General features: G+C 37.6%; 1 protein-coding gene and 1 non-coding gene across 2 annotated transcripts in view; both read right to left on the reverse strand.

The window, feature by feature from the left end:
* Positions 1-20,059, reverse strand: part of LOC149022713 (glutamyl-tRNA(Gln) amidotransferase subunit B, chloroplastic/mitochondrial-like) — a 30,733-nt gene continuing 10,674 nt past the window's right edge. The window contains exons 6-8 of the mRNA XM_089150677.1: positions 13,770-13,838; positions 808-924; positions 1-678 (exon numbers count right to left, since the gene is read on the reverse strand). Of these exons, the coding sequence (XP_089006803.1) occupies positions 598-678; positions 808-924; positions 13,770-13,838 (267 nt within the window). The 3' untranslated portion in view covers positions 1-597. The remainder of the gene's footprint in view (positions 679-807; positions 925-13,769; positions 13,839-20,059) is intronic.
* LOC149022714 (small nucleolar RNA R71) lies at positions 3,835-3,937 on the reverse strand. Its single transcript, XR_016172598.1, has one exon. It is a non-coding gene; the product is annotated as a small nucleolar RNA R71 (small nucleolar RNA).

Consider the following 20,059-nt stretch of genomic DNA (forward strand, 5'->3'; position numbering starts at 1 on the left):
AAAGTATTTCTACCTTTAATGTTAGAACAATTACATGAGAATTAACCAGAATGATATGCTGCTGATTAAATTCTACAACTACAGCAGTTGAAATGTAGATTAATTTTCAAACACATTACTCTGGGATCATAGGATCACCAAAGTTTAAGGGGGTACACATCAAGCACAGGCTACCAAAACCATGTCTGACCAGCTGGATTTAAATAAAAAATCATTGAATCAATAAATGAAGGTTATAATTAGACATGAAAATAGATAATTTGAAACCGATCTGATACAAAAGACTCACAAGAGATGCTAAGAGCACTTGGGTAATAATAATTCCTGTTGTTCATTTCCTTGCAGCATATGGTAGCAGTTCCAATTCCAATGAACTCTTTCTCTTCATATCCCTAATGCTTTCTTGAAACAGGTGCGACAACAGTAGCTGACACACAAATCCAGCTTTTACTGACTCCCACAAACTGGAAGATAGTTTGCAGCCACCAAATTTTGACCTAAAAGTTTGATATGACTAAAGCCAATATCCCACAACAGCTAGAACCTTGGGGAAAATGGTAGGCAAGATATAGATCATGCAGTAATCCCACACTGCAATCAGCTTGTGCTGTTTAGTTTCTCTGATAGGATCTTGTTTAGAAGCTGTGGATTGGCTTTACCTTTTGATTCCTTCATCACCTGAATGTAATTTGTTTGAATCAGAATCATCCAAAACGAATATGAAACAGTTATAACCAAACTGAATCTGGGTATTATCTGCATATTTAACACCTTACTTTACAGCAGGAAGGGGGAAGAGACTTGTACCTGACCAGCAAAATATCCTTGTAGGTTGGTTTTCCCTCCACGATATTGTTGAAGCTGCTTTGGATTGTCCGCAAGCACTTTATCCACCATTTTTTCGATCTCAGAAGAATCCGATATCTGTTACTTCCATATCCCCATAAAAAACACTCAATGGAAGAAAATATACCTTAAACCATCACAACGGCACATTTGAAGACCCAAGTAACAAAGGGAAAATGAGAAGAAAAAGAAGCAAGGAAGAGAAAATGACCTTGAAGACTTACTGAATAAGATAAGTAGTAAAACCAGGGAGATTGGTAGAGAAAATGGAACAGGTCACTTGACCAATGACCACACTGAGCAGCATCAAATTTCAACTTTCATATTCTGCATCTTCTCTGAAGTCTTACAAGCATGTAAATAAAACAAGGGAAATTTACAAGCAGTTCCCCTGAGTATGGTGTAATTTATTTTTATTTTCACTCATCAACTTCCACTATTTACGTGTATCACCCTTGCTTTCCAAAGTAACTGGTACAAAGATCCAAGCTGTTAACTATCATCGTTAATTGCTAACTGATTGTGTTTTGATGTTTACCAAAATACCCTTAGATCCATCAATTAAGGTTTGATGGGCCTAAATTTGCATATCCACATTTCTTCTTCTTTCCATTTTATTTTTTGTTTTAAATTTATTTGACATTATGTTAATTCTTATACCAAATCTAAAAATTTCTCAACCACTCAAGCCTCAATCTCACAATCCTCAGATTCAAATTTTCAATAGAAAACTACTGGAAACTGTAAATAAAGGCAATGGGTTATATTCCAAAGAAGATGCACTCCAAGACAGTTAATCCATTTCGTAATAGCAGCCTCTTCCTCAATGTATATGGAATTCATTAGACCATCTAGATTTTGTTGAATGTCACAATATCACTTGATAAGTTGATTTCATACATATTATTTTATATGATTAATTTATTATATTTCCATGTATTTACAATTGTTTTATATCAATTTACCCTAATATGATATGAAAATGAATATGTTGCACCATTTCCTTTAATTTCTATAATTTTGGTGATTTTATATATTTCCTAACAAATTTTAATAAAGATTTATTACTTTTACATGTAGGAAATTATCAATCAAATCTGGGTATTATTGCATGAGTCCTATCTCAAGTCAAAAACATAAAGAGAATGAGTCCTTGCATGCTTCTATGTTTTATTTCCTATTTAGGATTTGATCAAAGAAGGGAAAAGAGGAAGAAGAATCCAATTCAAATAAGAAGGATAGAAGAATCCCGATTTTGAGTGTCTCTGTCCAGTTTTGATCAAGATCTTCATCGGATGGTCATATGGTGTCCGATCGAGCTGATTTTTGGAGGAGAGCTTCACGACTTCTTGGTCTTCAAATCCAACGGTGGGATTATGCATTGGAGATCTCTAAGTTAGTCCGATTCATACGTCAAAACACTCCTTGGTTAAGTCAGATAAGAACTCTGAGTTTGATTCAAACTCTGAGTTTAATTAATCTATAAAAGGAGATCAAACTCCAGGAAGAGGGAGGACGTTTTTGGGAGCTTTGGAAGAGCGTGGAGGTTGAAACCAGAAGACGTTGGATGGCTTTGGAGATCTGAAGCTTGGGAATAAGTTTTTCTTCATCTTCTTTCAATGTTCTTGAACTCTTCTGTAATGTTTTTAGTTTCTAGTATGAACTAATTTAGTTTTTCTAGGGATCAGATGTAGCCTATCTTTGAATTCCCACTCTTGACTTCATCAATATAGTTTTGAATATTGTTTCCCTTGATTGAGTTTTTACTTCTATTCTTCATGCTTTTGATTAATTGGCCACTAATCAACTGATTTGTTAATCATAATGAACTGAGAGGGGATTTATGTGTTTAGTTCATTGGAGTAAAAGCCATGAATTACATGTAGGATAGAGATATACTTACATGGTTTGTGTAGTTGTTACATGGGAATCCACAGAATTTAATGATTTCTCAGTTGTTGTAACCCACATAGAAATATAGTGGGTTAGCAATTGAGGGAATTTCTATTAGTACTCGAGAGAGACTAATAGATAGGAAAGGAATCTCGACTATCAATCGGAAAATATTTCTCAAATTATAACGAGGAGAAAAGGTGGGAATGCTTAGTTATGGTGAAATCTGACCCCTAGGTCTTTAGCAATTAATAAGCTCAATTTAACTTTCAATTTGCAATATAGTCTAGAATAATTATCTTCCTTATTATTTGTTCAAATAAAATTGGTATAATTAATTTGGTACTTAATCTATAGTCTTCGAGGGATCGATCTTTTATCATTATATTACTTGTTACGACAGCGTACACTTGCGTTGTACTTTTTCACAAGTTTTTGGCGCCGTTGCTTGTCTATTAGATTAATATCAATATCAATTACTGCTAGTTTTAATTTGAATTCTTTTATTTTTATTTTTATTTGTTTTCTATTATTTTATTTGTAGTTTGTGAATTTGAGTTTTTCAAGTCCTACTGATTTTGCATGAGAAGAAGAGGAAACGATACTTTATTTCCTTTTGATCCCGATATTGAAGCAACTTGTCGAAGGAACTCAAAAGCAAAGAAAGACATAACAAATTCATCTTCCACTTCTAGAACAATGGATCTTGAAGTTGAAGCACAAGGCGCAAGACTTTAGGAGAGTATGTTGCACCAACTGTGAGAGACAATAGGACAGCTATAAGGCGTCCACCTATAGCAGCTAACAATTTTGAAATCAAGCCTGCTATCATTACAATGGTGCAAAATAATCAATTTTCTGGATTGCCTAGCGAAGACCCAAATCTTCACATTGATGGGTTCTTGGACATTTGCGACACATTCAAGAGCAATGGCGTTCCTGATGATGCCATAAGATTGAGATTGTTCCCTTTCTCATTAAGGGACAACGCTAAGAGTTGGTTGCATTCTCTACAACCAGGATCCATCACTACTTGGGATCAAATGGCTCAAAAAATTTTGGTAAAATTCTTTCCACCATCTAAAACGCTAGTTTATTAACGAGATATTTCTATTTTTTTGCAGTATGATTCGGAAACACTATTTGAGGCATGGGAAAGATTTAAGGACTTGCTAAGGAAATGTCCACACCACGGAATAGAACAATGGAGGCAAATTCAGATTTTTTATAATGGTCTATCTAATTCCACAAGAACATTAGTAGATCTGCGGCGGGAGGATCAATCATGAACAAGGATCCAACATAAATTTTTGATCTTTTGGATGTTATGGCCTCAAATGCATATCAAAGGCCAAGGGATAGAGTTGCGCCAAGAAGAGTTTTGCAGAGGAATGAAACGATCCCATGACAGCCATGGCCATCCAACTTGAAGCATTAACAAAGCAAGTAGGGTTGTTAGCAACTCAAGGCACCAAACCTCCAAGTGATATGCAACTATTGTGAGGGAACACATTATAGCAATGAATGTCAAATGGCTAATCCTTTTGAGCAAAATCAGTTAGAGCAAGCAAAATATGTGGGGAACTTTAATCGACGAGCAATCCATATTCCAACACATACAATCCAGGTGGAGAAACCATCCAAATTTTGGATGGAAAAACAATCAAGATCTTGAAAGACAACCTGAAAATCAACAAGCTCAATCATTTCAGAAGAACTCCATGGGAAGATGCTATTGAGAAATGCTACGGTTTCTTCACAATTTATGCAGAATCAAGAGACCACCAATCAGAATCTTTTTGCATCCATTAAAAATTTGGAAGTACAAATGGGGCAAATCGCCCATGGGATGAATCAAAGGCAAAAAGGATCACTACCTAGCAATACTGAGACAAATCCTAGAGAGTATGCAAATGCTATTGAGCTTCAAGTGGAAAAGTATTAGAAGAACCTTTCAAGAAAGCCATAGTAACTGAACCCTCTTCGAGGCGGTTCATGATGACAAAAAGATGCGAGGAATACGTTAAGGAGGAGGAGAAGCCAAAATCCAAATTGTTTCAGACAATCCACCCCTTTAATCCACCCATTCCATATCCTCGGCGGTTCGGAAGCGAGAAACTAGATAAGCAATTTTCTAAATTTCTTGATGTATTTAAAAATTGCATATTAATATTCCTTTTGCAGATGCTTTGGAACAAATGCCGAGTTATGTCAAGTTTATGAGAGACATTCTTGCTAACAAGAGGAAACTTGAAGATTATGAGACGTGGCATTGACAGAGGAATGCGGTGCTATTTTGCAATCAGCTTCCACCTAAGCTAAAAGATCCAGGGAGTTTCACAATACCATGCACTATAGGAAATTTTCATTTTAATAAGGCTTTATGTGATATTGGTGCTAGTATTAATTTAATGCCTCTATCTATTTTCAGGAAACTAGGCCTTGGAGAAGCTAAACCTACCACAGTGTCACTTCAAATGGCGGATAGGTCGATTAAATATCCGAGGGGAATCATTGAAGACGTCTTGGTTAAAGTGGATAAGTTTATATTTCCAGCAAATTTCTTAGTATTGGATATAGAAGAAGATCAAGACATACCCATTATTCTTGGTAGGCCATTCTTGGCGACTGGGAGGACTCTGATTGATCTTCAAACAGGTGAACTTACTATGAGAGTACAAGATGAAAAGATCACATTCAATGTATTCAAGGCCATCAAGTTTCCAAATGAAGCAAATAACTGCTTCAGAATTGACTCTATTGAGAGGTGCACAAAGGAGGTATTTCAAATAAGCTATCCAGTTGATCCAGTTGAGGCTTATTTGGTAGGTGTGACAAATGCAGAAAATAAAGGAATTTCCGAATGTGAGATGCAGTTAGAAGCTTTATCACCTATATCTGTTGACAAATTTCCTACTGAGGACCATGGCTAGTAACTTAATCACTACTTTGGAAGTGGCTTCGACCCCCAGAAGTCACTCTTATCTTTGACCTAAAGTTGGGGGTAGTTCGGCTGCGAACTATGATGCAAGCGCTGTTTGGGAGGCAACCCAAAGTTTTTCCTTACTACTACTTTGATTTTTCAATTGTTAATTTTTTTTAGATTCGATGTTTTTTGTTTCTTTTTCCATAATTTTTTTTTAGGAGGATGCAAAGAAGAGCGCGGATTTGGACTACATCACTCTTAAGGCTATGAATCAAGGGAGTCTCCTTCACCTTACTTCACATCTGATTACTTTTCTTTCCCATTGCAAGCATTTAATATTTTGATTTTTTTTGTTGCATTGAGGACAATGCCCTTTATAAAGTTGGGGGTGGATGTTAAGATTCCGTTCTATGGGTTGAGACTCACTATGCTGAAATTTCTTTTCAAAAGCAAAATTTTTCAATTCATTTCAAAACTTTTTATCAGTGGTTGAAGTTTACTTGTCTAGTTAGTAGAGTAAAATAGAAGAAAGTTATGACATGTAAATCTCTAATCTTATTTAGTATTTCCTATTTTAGTTGTGTTCCTCTATAATTCTTTGAATATGTTGACTTCGCTAAATATCAGATGAGTATGTGAATCACATTAACCTTGATTATGCAACCCACCCTTTGAGCACTAAACCTTGCTATTGAGTTATTGCATTTAGGGATTTTCAAATGAGACTACAATTTTCTTGTTCAGTCAACATATTAGAATCCACCAAGATTTCTTCTTGAGGCAAAATTCATGAGTGCCACTTGTTTAGGGATATGATAGAGGCCATTCTTCTTTCATTAAAATTTTTGAAAATATATATATTCTCTTCTAATCTGTTCCACTTCTACTATACCATGTTTCACTTCGTGGAGATGTATATGGTTTATATGTTAGATCTCATTGGTGACTCTCCCAAGTCGTGTGATCCCTTGAATAGACCGAAGGTGATATGGATTGTTAAAAGCATGGTGAGGGTTAAAAGCATTGTGAGTAGATCTTCTTTGTAGTTGTGGGTCTCCGTAGTTAATACCACTGAGTGAGCCTTTTGGATTCTCACCTGGGTTAACATTGCACAATTGGGGCTTAGGGACAAAGGCCACCGCAACGCTTAGATAGATAGTTATTTGAGAGCCATGTTACGGGTGTAGGATATGTCTTGGACTGCTTCTTGGGAGATGTGTTATCACCTTGAAGAAAGAAAAAAAAACGAGTATGAAATTGCTAATTTTTTGCAAAAGGAAGAAAAGAAAAGAAAATTGGTACTTCAATGTTATCATCTTCATATATGTATTTCAGCTCTAGTCTACATTTCTTCCACCTTCACAAGTCCTCTTGACCTTGGATAAGTGATTGCTCTTCATTAGTGGAGAGAGGGATGATAGGTTGGACATATAAGAATTGACCTTGAAACTAGGGAGTTGTCGGTTGAATTTGGGATCTCAAACATGCATGCACTTGATTGGTTAAGGTATACACACACACGGGTCAAAGTTTTGATTTTGTGATCTATCTACTCATCTCTTATTTAGCTTATTTTATACATTCTTTGAATTATGGTTGAACTTGACTAAGATTGAATATTTAATCAAAATGAGAGTTTGTCTGATCCTGATATTTGCTCGAGGACTAGCAAATGTTAAAGTTGGGGGTAATTTGATAAGTTGATTTCATACATATTATTTTATATGATTAATTTATTATATTTCCATGTATTTACAATTGTTTTATATCAATTTACCCTAATATGATATGAAAATGAATATGTTGCACCCTTTCCTTTAATTTCTATAATTTTGGTGATTTTATATATTTCCTAACAAATTCTAATAAAGATTTATTACTTTTACATGTAGGAAATTATCAATCAAATCTGGGTATTATTGCAAGAGTCCTACCTCAAGTCAAAAACATAAAGAGAATGAGTCCTTGCATGCTTCTACGTTTTATTTCCTATTTAGGATTTGATCAAAGAAGGGAAAAGAGGAAGAAGAATCCAATTCAAATAAGAAGGATAGAAGAATCCCGATTTTGAGTGTCTCTGTCCAGTTTTGATCAAGATCTTCATCGGATGGTCATATGGTGTCCGATCGAGCTGATTTTTGGAGGAGAGCTTCACGACTTCTTGGTCTTCAAATCCAACGGTGGGATTATGCATTGGAGATCTCTAAGTTAGTCCGATTCATACGTCAAAACACTCCTTGGTTAAGTCAGATAAGAACTCCGAGTTTGATTCAAACTCTGAGTTTAATTAATCTATAAAAGGAGATCAAACTCCAGGAAGAGGGAGGACGTTTTTGGGAGCTTTGGAAGAGCGTGGAGGTTGAACCAGAAGACGTTGGATGGCTTTGGAGATCTGAAGCTTGGGAATAAGTTTTTCTTCATCTTCTTTCAATGTTCTTGAACTCTCTGGTAATGTTTTTAGTTTCTAGTATGAACTAATTTAGTTTTTCTAGGGATCAGATGTAGCCTATCTTTGAATTCCCACTCTTGACTTCATCAATATAGTTTTGAATATTGTTTCCCTTGATTGAGTTTTTACTTCTATTCTTCATGCTTTTGATTAATTGGCCACTAATCAACCGATTTGTTAATCATAATGACCGAGAGGGGATTTATGTGTTTAGTTCATTGGAGTAAAAGCCATGAATTACATGTAGGATAGAGATATACTTACATGGTTTGTGTAGTTGTTACATGGGAATCCACAGAATTTAATGATTTCTCAGTTGTTGTAACCCACATAGAAATATAGTGGGTTAGCAATTGAGGGAATTTCTATTAGTACTCGAGAGAGACTAATAGATAGGAAAGGGAATCTCGACTATCAATCAGAAAAATATTTCTCAAATTATAAAGAGGGAGAAAAGGGTGGGAATGCTTAGTTATGGTGAAATCTGACCCCTAGGTCTTTAGCAATTAATAATCTCAATTTAACTTTCAATTTGCAATATAGCCTAGAATAATTATCTTCCTTATTATTTGTTCAAATAAAATTGGTATAATTAATTTGGTACTTAATCTATAGTCTTCGAGGGATCGATCTTTTATCATTATATTACTTGTTACGACAGCGTACACTTGCGTTGTACTTTTTCACAACATCACAGCTCTAAATCCATTTTGTCTGTTGGCTCAACAGAAAGCTTTTCCTCAATAAGAGTATCAACAGACAACAAAATTTTCCACAATGGTTATCATAATTTGCAACTTCTTTATGTCATATCCAACAGGTACAGGCTTGGATGCTCGCATTGTAAGCCTTCAATATCAGCACTTCTAACTTCAAGCCTTTTCTTGTTAGCTTCATCATCCTAGAGTTTTATGCCCAATAGTCACAACCTGCAATTCTTCTTCCCTGCACAAAAGCACTTGTAACATTTGGTAGCTTACCTCTTTTAATGCAACCCATTTGGAGATATACCCTCTTCCACAAACCGTGCAAACCATAAACCCAAAATCTTTGAGCTTTTCAGTGGCCATTAAATTTGGTTCTCATCTAGTGTCTCTGTCAAATGGGTCATCCATGGATCAGCTTTTTTTAATTTATTTATTATTGTTAGTTGTTTAATATATGGTACTGTCCAGGTGGAAACTGAGAAATCAAAGTGGAAGTAGAGGAAAGGTTGAAACACCTATTAAAGGGCAAGATCACTGAAGAAAGCAAGAAGAAAACCAAGCACGGAGGAATTGCATTTAAGCTCTTGAGGGGCATTTTGGACAATAATTGAGCACCCTTAAATTAACTATTTTGGGTTTCAGGACAAATTAGTTCTGCAAAGCAGGGGAGGTACACGTAAATAAACAAACTTGTTGGGTGAAAATAAAATTGCACCTTATGTCAGGGCAGTTACCTGTAAATTTCCGTAGAATGAAGACTCCTCTAGAACTAAAATAGGACTATGACTAGGAAATTAGTAAATCAATGCTCCTACAGTGTCTAGCCCAAACAACATAAACTAAAATAGAAAGTACAAGATTAAGATCAACAACAATAAATCCTTATCAACCCTCTTTACACCTGAGCTGGTTTAGCCTCAATCTGGAACTCTAGAAGGAATGATGCAAATCGAACCATCACAGCGCCACTGCATCTCTTCTTGTGTATATAATAAAAAAGGAAGAGTTTCTGTTGACTGCTTTAAGATCTAACCATAGCTTATGTAGATCCCACTAACAGAAATATCGGAAATAAGACTACCACTAGCATAGCCTACAGTCAAATTCAGCATTCTAGTATCGAGGTAGATGATCAACTGTAACTTGAGCAATTGGGTATTTTACCCAATAACTGAATCAATGCCAAAGTTCAAGCAGGAACAGAGTGATGCATAGCTACATGTGAAAGCCATGCAATATTTCGAGGGTTTAATTTAAATCAACTAATATGAACACAAGGACCCCCCCATCCGAAACCTTAAGTGGGGCCCCCATGAAGGATCTAAGATGCCTCCATGAAGTAGCCGATTTACTCCTGAATTTTATTTCAGAATTTGGTTAAGTCAGTCTGAGTCTAATTTGGATTTGTTTTGAATCTTCTATTGTGAGTCCAGCTTGATGTTAAGTTGGTTGCTTTGGTCTTAAGTTATCTAATTGGCATGCGCTTAAATAGATAACTTAATGTAATGAGATTCCAATATAAGGGCTGAAATCTCGGTATAATTTAATTCTTTTTAAGTTTAGATAAGAGTCCAGTTGAGTTGTAATTGGATCTCATCAGTTAAGGAGATCCCAGTTTAAATCAAAGTCTTCGATGTTAGGCTATAAATAGCCTTTTCCTTGTAAGCTACTTTGAGATTTGATGAACTGAAACTTTGAGCGTTTACTTGCTTTTGTGTGGCAAGGTTCCTAAGAGGGGGACCTTGTGGTTGTCATTGTGAGAGCTCTTAAGCCATGCATTCAAGTTCAAAAGCATCAAACAGCAAGTCCAGCAATCATTTTCAAGTTTCCAAGCCATCCCAAGTAAGTCGCAGCCCTTCCACCTCCCTCTCACCCACACAAGCCTGCCTTCCACCTTCCCTATCTCATGCACCCTTCCCTCACTTGTCAGACCTAGGCCATCACCCCAACCCCATCGCAACTCCTTGTTTTCCCTTCCCCTTCAAGTCCCTGCAACCCCAGTCCCTCCCGCAAACCCTAGAGACCCTCCCTCTTCCCCATGGTTCCCAAACCCCAACCACATTAGGATTCCCCCATTCCCTGATCAGTTTTACACCATTCAACCCCCATTAGAATCGCAGAAGCATATAGAACCTAGTCCTAACTCTATTTTTCCCAAAGCAGGCCCTAAATTCTGGTTTTCAGAATTTCTGCACTTCATCTTCTTCAAGTGGAAAATGCAGAATTTTGAGAAGTCCAGAAAAAACCCTAAACCCTCTTACCAGCAAACCTCTACCTTCTCTAAAACAGTTTCTAAACTGCAGAACAGTAACAACCTTAGTTCTGAACCTCAGGACAGCAGCCATTCCCTAAACCCTAACCCTAGCCAAAACAACCCTAACCCTTACTCTGAGATTGAGACCAAAATTCAAGTCTGAGCTTCATTCTCCAAAAAGTTCAGATCTAAAATTCATCTCCAGCAGGCCTGAATTGTTGAACAAACCCTAGAAAACCCCACTAAGCCATGCTGGAAATTCCTGAGCAGTCACATTTTAGGGAAATAACAACTTTACCCCTAACCCTGGATTTGTGGTTTCATCATTGACATAAAGAGGGATGAATAGGTTGACCCAGTTGAAACTGCCTGGTTAAAAAAAATTAAGTCAAAGTAAAGTCAAAGAAAGCAATAAGCAAAAGACAAAGGCAACACACAAGATCTATAATGGTTCTTCATCCACTCCTCTCTAACCTTACAAAGAATTCCTCTAGTGACCAATAGGTGGCCAAACAACACCTTTTACGATCTTCTCGAGGACACAAGATCTATTACACAACCTTGATTCCGGATAAGAGAATCCAATCTCTCAAAGATGAGAGAGTCCTTGTACCATACGCCAAGTCCAGTCTAGCATTTTAGTGCAATCAACGACTACAAAAGAAAAGAGTGAGAAATGTTACCTATCAAATGGTGTGACACAATACCCTTTTGAGTGATTGGTGATGATGCTCAATGGTGTGAGTTATGTTGCAATGCACCAAAGCTCCATGAGGATGATTGAGGAAGGATGCATTGAGTTCTTCACACCAAGCTCTTCAATTGAGAGCAATTGAACTCAATGGAATTTTGGACTTCTAAAGGAGACAAGCAAGAATAAGAGACTAATTAATGTCTTCCTAATTGTGTTTAAGAGGGTCATTAAGATCTCTAATTATACCCAAAATGAGCAAGTGATTTGAATCACAACAGATACAGACGATTATATTTTTAGCCTAATGGTTGCCTGTACACTGAGTCAATCGACCTACACAACTAGCTATTTGACAAACAGGCTGCCAGAAGCTCAGCAGGCCAGATGGTTGCCTAAGATCACGACCATCAGGCTACTAACTCCAACGGTTAACACAGCCATTTTGCCAAATGATCGACCTGCACATCGACTGTCACTTATTTTAGGTGATATAGTGCATATTTTATAATATGGTTAACTATTCCAAGGTATGACCTAATAGTTGAAAGTACATTCTTATGTAACTACAACATGCCATGTCTCCTAGACTAGATGCATGGTCTTGAAGTCTTGCATAACCTTGAGTGCTACACTCTGGAAGTTCTCTAGTGTAAATGAACCTTTGAATTAATCCTCCCAATTTTTTAAATTAATTGAAGTGCAACCAGATTCCATTCACTGCACGCTCTTAGGATTGGTTTGTCCTCGTACGTTTAAGTGCATCAAAACTTCCTTAACTCTCATATAGGTAGATTATTAGTGCACTCTTATGTGTTTGTTATCATCAAAACTAGTGGAGGGTAAAGGGCCATTCGGCAACAATTAATGATTGATCTAAGGATGGATCTAAGGATGGTAGTACAACTATAAATACATGAGAGATTCTGGCCCATCCCACCCTTCCCCTCCCTCAACTTGTCTCCCTTGCTCCTCCCCCCTCCGCCTAGCCGTCTCCTATCTCCCAGCCTGCTTCTTTAAACCTCCCCCCCCCCTTCTTTGGCCCACTCTCCTCTCCACTCTTCCCCTCCTATTCTCAGCCCCCCCTTGCCCTTCCTCTTCCCTCCCCCCCCGGCTGGACCCTTCCCACCCCCCATTGGTTGTGCTCGAGCCTTCATTGGAGGCCGCAGCTGAACCTGGTCAGGAGCCTGGGGACTCTTCTGGCACTGAAACCCCTCTCCTCCACTTTGGGACCACAGGAGAAGTATTCGTTCCACAAGAGGCCAACATCCCCTTGAAGCAGACTTTGTCGTTGGGCTGCTGGCTTCTAGGAGAAAGAAGAAAAAAATAGGAAAAAAAGTAGTCTTTGGCCTTGTGTTCTGTTTGCTTACTTTAGTGCCCTGTTGGCTTGGTAGGGCTTGGCCCTTTATCCTATTGCCTCTCCCCACTTTCTTTCTCTTCTGGACTAATAAATTCTTTATCCATCTAAAAAACATGGCAAGCATAAAATATGCTCTCTATACCAAGTCTAAATATCATAATCTTTAAGTGACAACATTAACATCCAATGTCCTGAAATACAAAAAATTATTACCCATTACAACAAGAAGAACAAATTCAGCCTTATTCCAACTTAGAGTGTTGGATATATGGATCCAAACGAACAAAGTAGGGAAAACTGCGATACAAAAAGGAGAAAAGCCAATGTGATGAGAAATGAAAAATGAAAAACGGGATAAGAAAAGAGAAAAAAAGAAAGATGAAGATAAATAGAAAAATGAAAGACAGCAGGTCAGGAAAATTTCAGCAAAGAAAATGCAATTAACTCATTAGCTACAAGAACATCCCATATGACCATTTTTTCATAAGCAACATTGATTGCTTATTCCATCTCATGATTGTAAGTCTTTAGAAACAAATAGAAGACATTAAGCCTATGACATGCATGATGCATCAACAATCAGACGTGGCCTTTATCCATCTAACTGAAGTATTTTCAACATTTAACTAAGTGAAAGACAGACCTGAACTAAATCTTTGTCTTCTATCAGTGCCTTGACAGTGCCTCCTTTAGATATTAATTCAAAAAGTATCTGCCAGTATAAATAACAGAGCATTGAATATAAGTATAAAGTTCATCTTTATACATGATATAACCAAGCTATCTAGAGTAGTAGTAGCAGTCAAGTAGATGTAAAACCAAGAAAAAAACTTTCACATTAATAAACCAAAGTAAAATCATGGCACTTGAAGTTAGTATTTAGTGCAACTGTTTGCTGGGATGACCAGTATGCTAGCCATGAGATTTGTGATATAGACAGCAGTAAATGCAATTCATGGATGAGAAATCTCGCAACCCCTTTCTCTAATCACAACCCCCCCCCCTCTTTATCTATTTAATTCTTTAATTGATTATTATTGGGAGAAAAAATTGCTTACAACAAGAACAACCATAACGTTGTCCCAACTCAATGAGGCGGGCTACATGGATTCTTAAGGGTTAAATAAAAGAGACGAGAAGTGACGGTAGTAAAATTTTAAGCATAAACTAGGATAAGTAGGAGATAAAGTCAAAGTAGAATTCTATGAACATCTCTTTACATGGGATCAGCAGCACAGGTCCTCATCCTCCATACAGCTCTATTAGCACTCATAGCATGGGCATCTAGTCCTAAGTCCTAACACATGCATATCCTTTCTTATTATTTCAATAGTCAATTTAGCCTACCCCTAACTCTTTTTGCTCCATCCCGTAGGATCTGATCACTCTTTCTTATAGGTGCTTCTTACTGCCTTTGTTGGAAATAGCCATACTACCTCAAGCAGCACTCTCTTAGCTTATCTAATTTGGAGTAATACCCAAATTGGATCTAATATAATCATTCCTTACTCTATCTCCTAGTACTGCCACACATCTCTGCTACATTTATTTTGTTTATATGGCTCCCCTTGGTTGCCCAACATTCTGCCCCACAGATCCTAGCCAGTCTGATAAATGCCTTACAGAACTTTCTGTTGATCTTAATAGGCATACACCTATCACATAACACACCTGAAACACCTCTCCACTTTAACCATCCTACCTTAATTCTCTATGAAACGCCATCTTCTACATCACCCTTTGTGAAATCCCACCTAACCCTAACATGGACACCCTGTTTGTTTTGGATGAAGAAGTGACTTGAATGATGTTTGACCTTGAAGTTGGACCTTGAGTATAGTGTTGATATCTTTGGAAGGTCCTAGGAAGTTAGGTCAGACTTTTCCCTAAGTTGGTTGAAGGCCTAAGTGTTGGTTTTGACCCTAGAGATCCAAAATTCAGCAAGTTGACAAAGGGAGACCCTTTGGTCGATCCTCCCTTGGTTGATACCATCGACCAAAGGAACTCCAGAAAACAGAATTGGATATTTTTGGAAGTTTTGGATTTTGGATCCCCTATATAATGTAACCTCGGTCTAAATCTAATTGTTTTGCCTCTTAACTGTTGGAGAACGTGGGAAGAACCCTAGACCCTCCTCCTCAAGCCAAGGAAGATCCCCAAGCATTCAACCAAAGTTTTTCTTTCATTTCTCTTCTACAAGGTTGGTATTCTACCTCTTTCTTCTCTGATCTACTCTCTCTACTGTTCTCTCTTGCTGTTTTGATTGTGAGGAAGGTCTTACACTGCTGTAATGATCTAACCTCTGATCTCCTTGTCTTAGAGTGAATCCCCATTCACTCTATGTTCTCCTTGAAGCCATATGGTGATTCTCCATGGATTTGATTTAGTTTTATTGACATGATCTTCTCTTACTGTAGTTTTCAATTCTAATCTGTGTTAGACCTTCTCCTTAGTTTGTTTTCTATGCATGATCTACTGTTCTTATTCCTTTTGAATGAGTCCCCTTTCATTCTAGCCTTTTCGTGATGATCCGCGGTTTTAGCCTAAAAGGGTGTTTTATTAGAATTCTTTTCCATTGACCTTTTTAGATGTTTAAACCTTCATAGATAATCTTAGTATGATGTTTTAGAATTTTCCTGTTAATTAAGGAATGTTCCGATGTGTTTCGGCGAGTTTTCGATAAAAAAATTGGAGATTCTGTCCATACACTGTCTGCTTGGTCGATCATGCTTGGTCGATGCCATAGACCAAAGGAGCATTGACCAAACAAGTTGCTGACAGCAGAATTCCCTGTTTTGACTCCGTTTCGACTCCGATCTTTTGGATTTGTTTCTTATGACCTAGACATGTTTGTTTAAGATTGTTTAGGTGATTTTGGTCTTGTTCTCTGATCTCTCATTTGAAGGTTATAAATTCGGAATTCGAGGTGAGTACTCCACTCACAATATGCATATTTACATGCTTGATGTGTTACAATTCAAATGCATGAGTTAGCTATTGTTGTTTTACTTTCTTAACATTGTATTACTTTTGTAATTACAGTAGCATGTTCATATTGTGATTTACATATTGAAATTGATTATTGAATGATGTGAATGTGATTTGGACTATAATGTAATATGTGCGGAATCATTATATGATGTGAATGTCTAGGTTGTAGTTGTGGAATGGGGAATGCCCTTTTGGCGTTTCAGTCTTTGGACACCAATGGAGGTGGTATGAGACGCTTTCCTATGGTGCCCTTTGGCGCTTTCCCTGACTACTAGTTAACATACCTAGGATTGGTCTAGAAGTGCTTGGCTAGGGAAACCCCTGTCATATCTGACCCTATCGGAAGGGAATTGAGACCGAGTGACCCGTAGCAGCAATGGGGATTTGTGGGCACTCAAGACCAGTAACCAACCCGTGAGAGGACATGAATCATATTGTGGGGGTCATTCATTGGTAGGGTTGCATGTGGTAAACTTGGGCTCATGGGCACTCAAGACCGGTAATCAACCCGTGAGAGGACATGAGAGCTTCCCGTTTACTATTTGGAGATGACCAATAGGGTTAAGAGTCTATGTAGCCAAGAAGGAGACGGTGGCTATAGCAGGACAAGTACTGGAAAGGATCGCGGGAAGCGAGGAATGGACATATCTAACCCTAGTAGATGTGATTCAGTAGAAGACTTGCATTGGGCAAAGATTAACCCTGAACATGCGTCAATACTCAAACCAATGGTGATGTGAGAGTGGTGACCTAAACCCCAGCCATGGAATGTCCAGGAAGGGTGCAGGATCCAATTACCAACGGAGAACCCAAGATACCGGGAAGGTTGAGGGAGAGTGATTTAAGACCTACCTAGAGGAGTATGGTGCTATGACTTAAGCGTGTTTGCCAATAGAGACCAGCATATATAGAGTTAGAAGCATACTTGCATTCATTGTTTCATGACATTGCATTTATATTGCTTTAGATTGTGTGTGAAAATGTTTATTGTGATTGGACTACTTGCTAAGTTCTTTTTGAGCTTACCCTTCGGGGACATGTTTTTAGATGCTTTTGCAGGATCAGAAGAGAACCCGTGCTTCGGTATAGAGGACCCTTCCTTATATGGTTCAACTACGGAAATCATTGAAGAAGGTCATGACCAATGTTGTGACTAGTACACAGGTTTGGACTACATTGACGGCTCCTATTGATGGTAACCGACATCGTCTTACTTGCCGATGGGATCGTGAGCTAGATGCTGACCTGAAGTTATAAGAGCACAATCCTAAGGTGAAGAAGATGAAGACTGAAGAAGAAGAAGAGCCGATGGAAGATGTTGATTAGTTTTCTCTTATTTATTCTAGACTTTTATTTTAATTATAATAGCTTTAGTCTTTGCTTTAGATTTTAGATCTACCTTCCGCATTTGTTGTGGGGTATATTTCCACTATACTCTACAATTATCTTTTGTTTGGTATCTTGTTACTCCGCACTCTGATATTCTTTGTGATCCTTTTGTGATCCTTACTTGATTATTATTCTTCATTCACTTGAATACAACGATTTGTTCTTGCTTTTGATTATGTTATTGTGTTAAGTGGATATGATTGTTCCTAAACTTGATCTTCGAGGGTGTGGATCACACACTCGGGTATTCCAGATAGGGTACCGGCTGGGTGGATGTGACACCCTTATTGTTAATGGTAGAGCCTAAGTACCTAAAGCATTTATTTTATGGAATCTCTTGATCCTCAAGCTCACTACTTCATTGCTTATCACAATTTAATTGAAGTTACACATCATATATTCTGTCTTGGTTCTACTTATCATAAAACCTATTGATTCCAAAGTTGACCTCCATAACCCCAACTTTGCATGAATTCTTTATGTTGTCTCATTGACCACAAAAATATCATCAGCAAATAGTATACACCAAGGTACCTCATCTCATACGTGGCTAGTAAGATCACCAACTACGAGTGCAAACAAATAGGGGCTTAGCTGGTGTAGCTTAATTGTGATTGGAAAACCATTATTTGCCCTTTTGCACTTCTAACATTCGTCACTATATCCTCATACATGTCCTTAACTATATCAGCGTAATTACTTAAGCTCCCTCTCTTCCTTAGAGTCTGCCAATGAGTTCTCTAGGGACTTTATTATATGACCTTTCTAGATCAATAAAGATCCTATGAAGGTCCTTTTCATGGACCCTAAAGATTTCCATAAGCCTCCTTAGCTGGTAAATAGCTACAATCGTTCATTTTCCTGGCATAAATCTGAATTGGCTCCTTGATATAGCTATTTCCCTTATTAGGTGAGCTTCAATGACTTTCTCCCATAATTTCATGGTATGGCTCATAATTTTAATGCCTCTATAGTTACTGCCCCTCTAGATGTCACCTTTATTCCTAAAAATCGGCACTAAGGTACTTCTCCACTCATCTGACATTTTCTTTGTACTCCAAATCTTGTTAAACAACCTTGTTACCCAAGATACATCACATGCAAGAGTCCGGATCAGCAACCCCGACGGAGAGCACTTTGTGCTCCCCAGACACCTCCCTGCTCAACACGTGTCTCTGGGGAAAAAAATTAATTTATGTTTTCAACTTCCGTTTTCCGTTCCGTTTTCTACGATTTTTAAACTTCAAAATTCTTTCTCATTTTGAAACTTATTTTACCATTTACTAATTTGGTTTCCGCTAAAACGTAAACTTTTAGTTTCAGCTTCTTCTTCTCCGTCTCTCCTTCTCTCTTCATCTCTCATGGCTGAAAACCAAACCCAGCAGTGAAGGAACCCATATTTTTGTCTCCATCTACTACTTCTTTGTCTCTCTTCTCATGGCTGAGAACCGAAGCACCAGCGAAAAACCCATCTTCTAGTCTTCGTCTCCAGCTCCTTCTCTCTTCATGACTGAAAATCAAACCATCAGTGACAGAATCGTGTTTTCATCTCCATCTACTTCTTCTCTGTCTTCTATTTTCATGGCTAAGAACCAAAGCAACAGCAAAAAATCCATCTTTCCGTCTCCATCTCCTTCTCTCTTCATGCTTGAAAACCAACATCTCCATCTACTTCTTCTCTGTCTTTTCTTTTCATGGTTGAGAACCGAAACAGCAGTGAAGAACTGGCCAGGAAGGAAATGACCACTCTCTCTTCTGCTGTGCCTTTTCCCTGGGCTGATGCTCAGCTGACCCTCTCTCTATTGGATGAAAATCACCCTATTGCTCATTTGGGAAGGTAAGGTCTCTCTGTTTCAATATAATGAATGTCTTTGCAGAAATAAAAGCTTTGGTTTGGCTAACAAATGAACAGCTCCATGGTCAGGGTAAGACAAAACTTAAAACTGATTTTCTAACCCTGTACAAGTAGAATTAAAGTATGCAAATATAAAGGATTCTATATACTACTATTAACAATGGTTTAACGCAGAAAATAAATAGAAGTAACAGAAACAGGACAGAAGAAGAAGAAAAAAAAAAGAAAATAAACAAATCTTTCTGGGAGAAAATTTCCAGAAATGAAACTAAAATAATGCAGTAGGGAAACTGCGTTTGTTAGTTTCTACTACATTGCTGATTTGGTTTTCAGCCATGAAGAGAGAAGGAGACGGAGATGAAAATATGAGATTTTCACTGCTGGTTTGGCTTTCAACAAAGAGATGAAGAGAGGAGAGACGGAGGAGAAGAAGCTGAAACGAATGTGGGAAACCAAATTAGAAAATGGTAAAATAAGTTTCAAAATAAGTTTCCTTCACTGCTGGGTTTGGTTTTCAGCCAAGAAGAAGAAGCTGAAACTAAAAGTTTACATTTTAGCGGAAACCAAATTAGTAAATGGTAAAATAAGTTTCAAAATGAGAAAGAATTTTGAAGTTTTAAAATTGTAGAAAACAAAACGGAAAACGAAGTTGAAAACATAAATTAATTAATTTTTTCAAAGACACGTGTTGACCAGGG

The sequence above is a fragment of the Hakea prostrata genome, chromosome 3 (genome assembly GCF_041222555.1).
Source record: "Hakea prostrata isolate BN-2017 chromosome 3, UWA_Hpros_2, whole genome shotgun sequence".
In the NCBI taxonomy this organism is placed as follows: Eukaryota; Viridiplantae; Streptophyta; class Magnoliopsida; order Proteales; family Proteaceae; genus Hakea; species Hakea prostrata.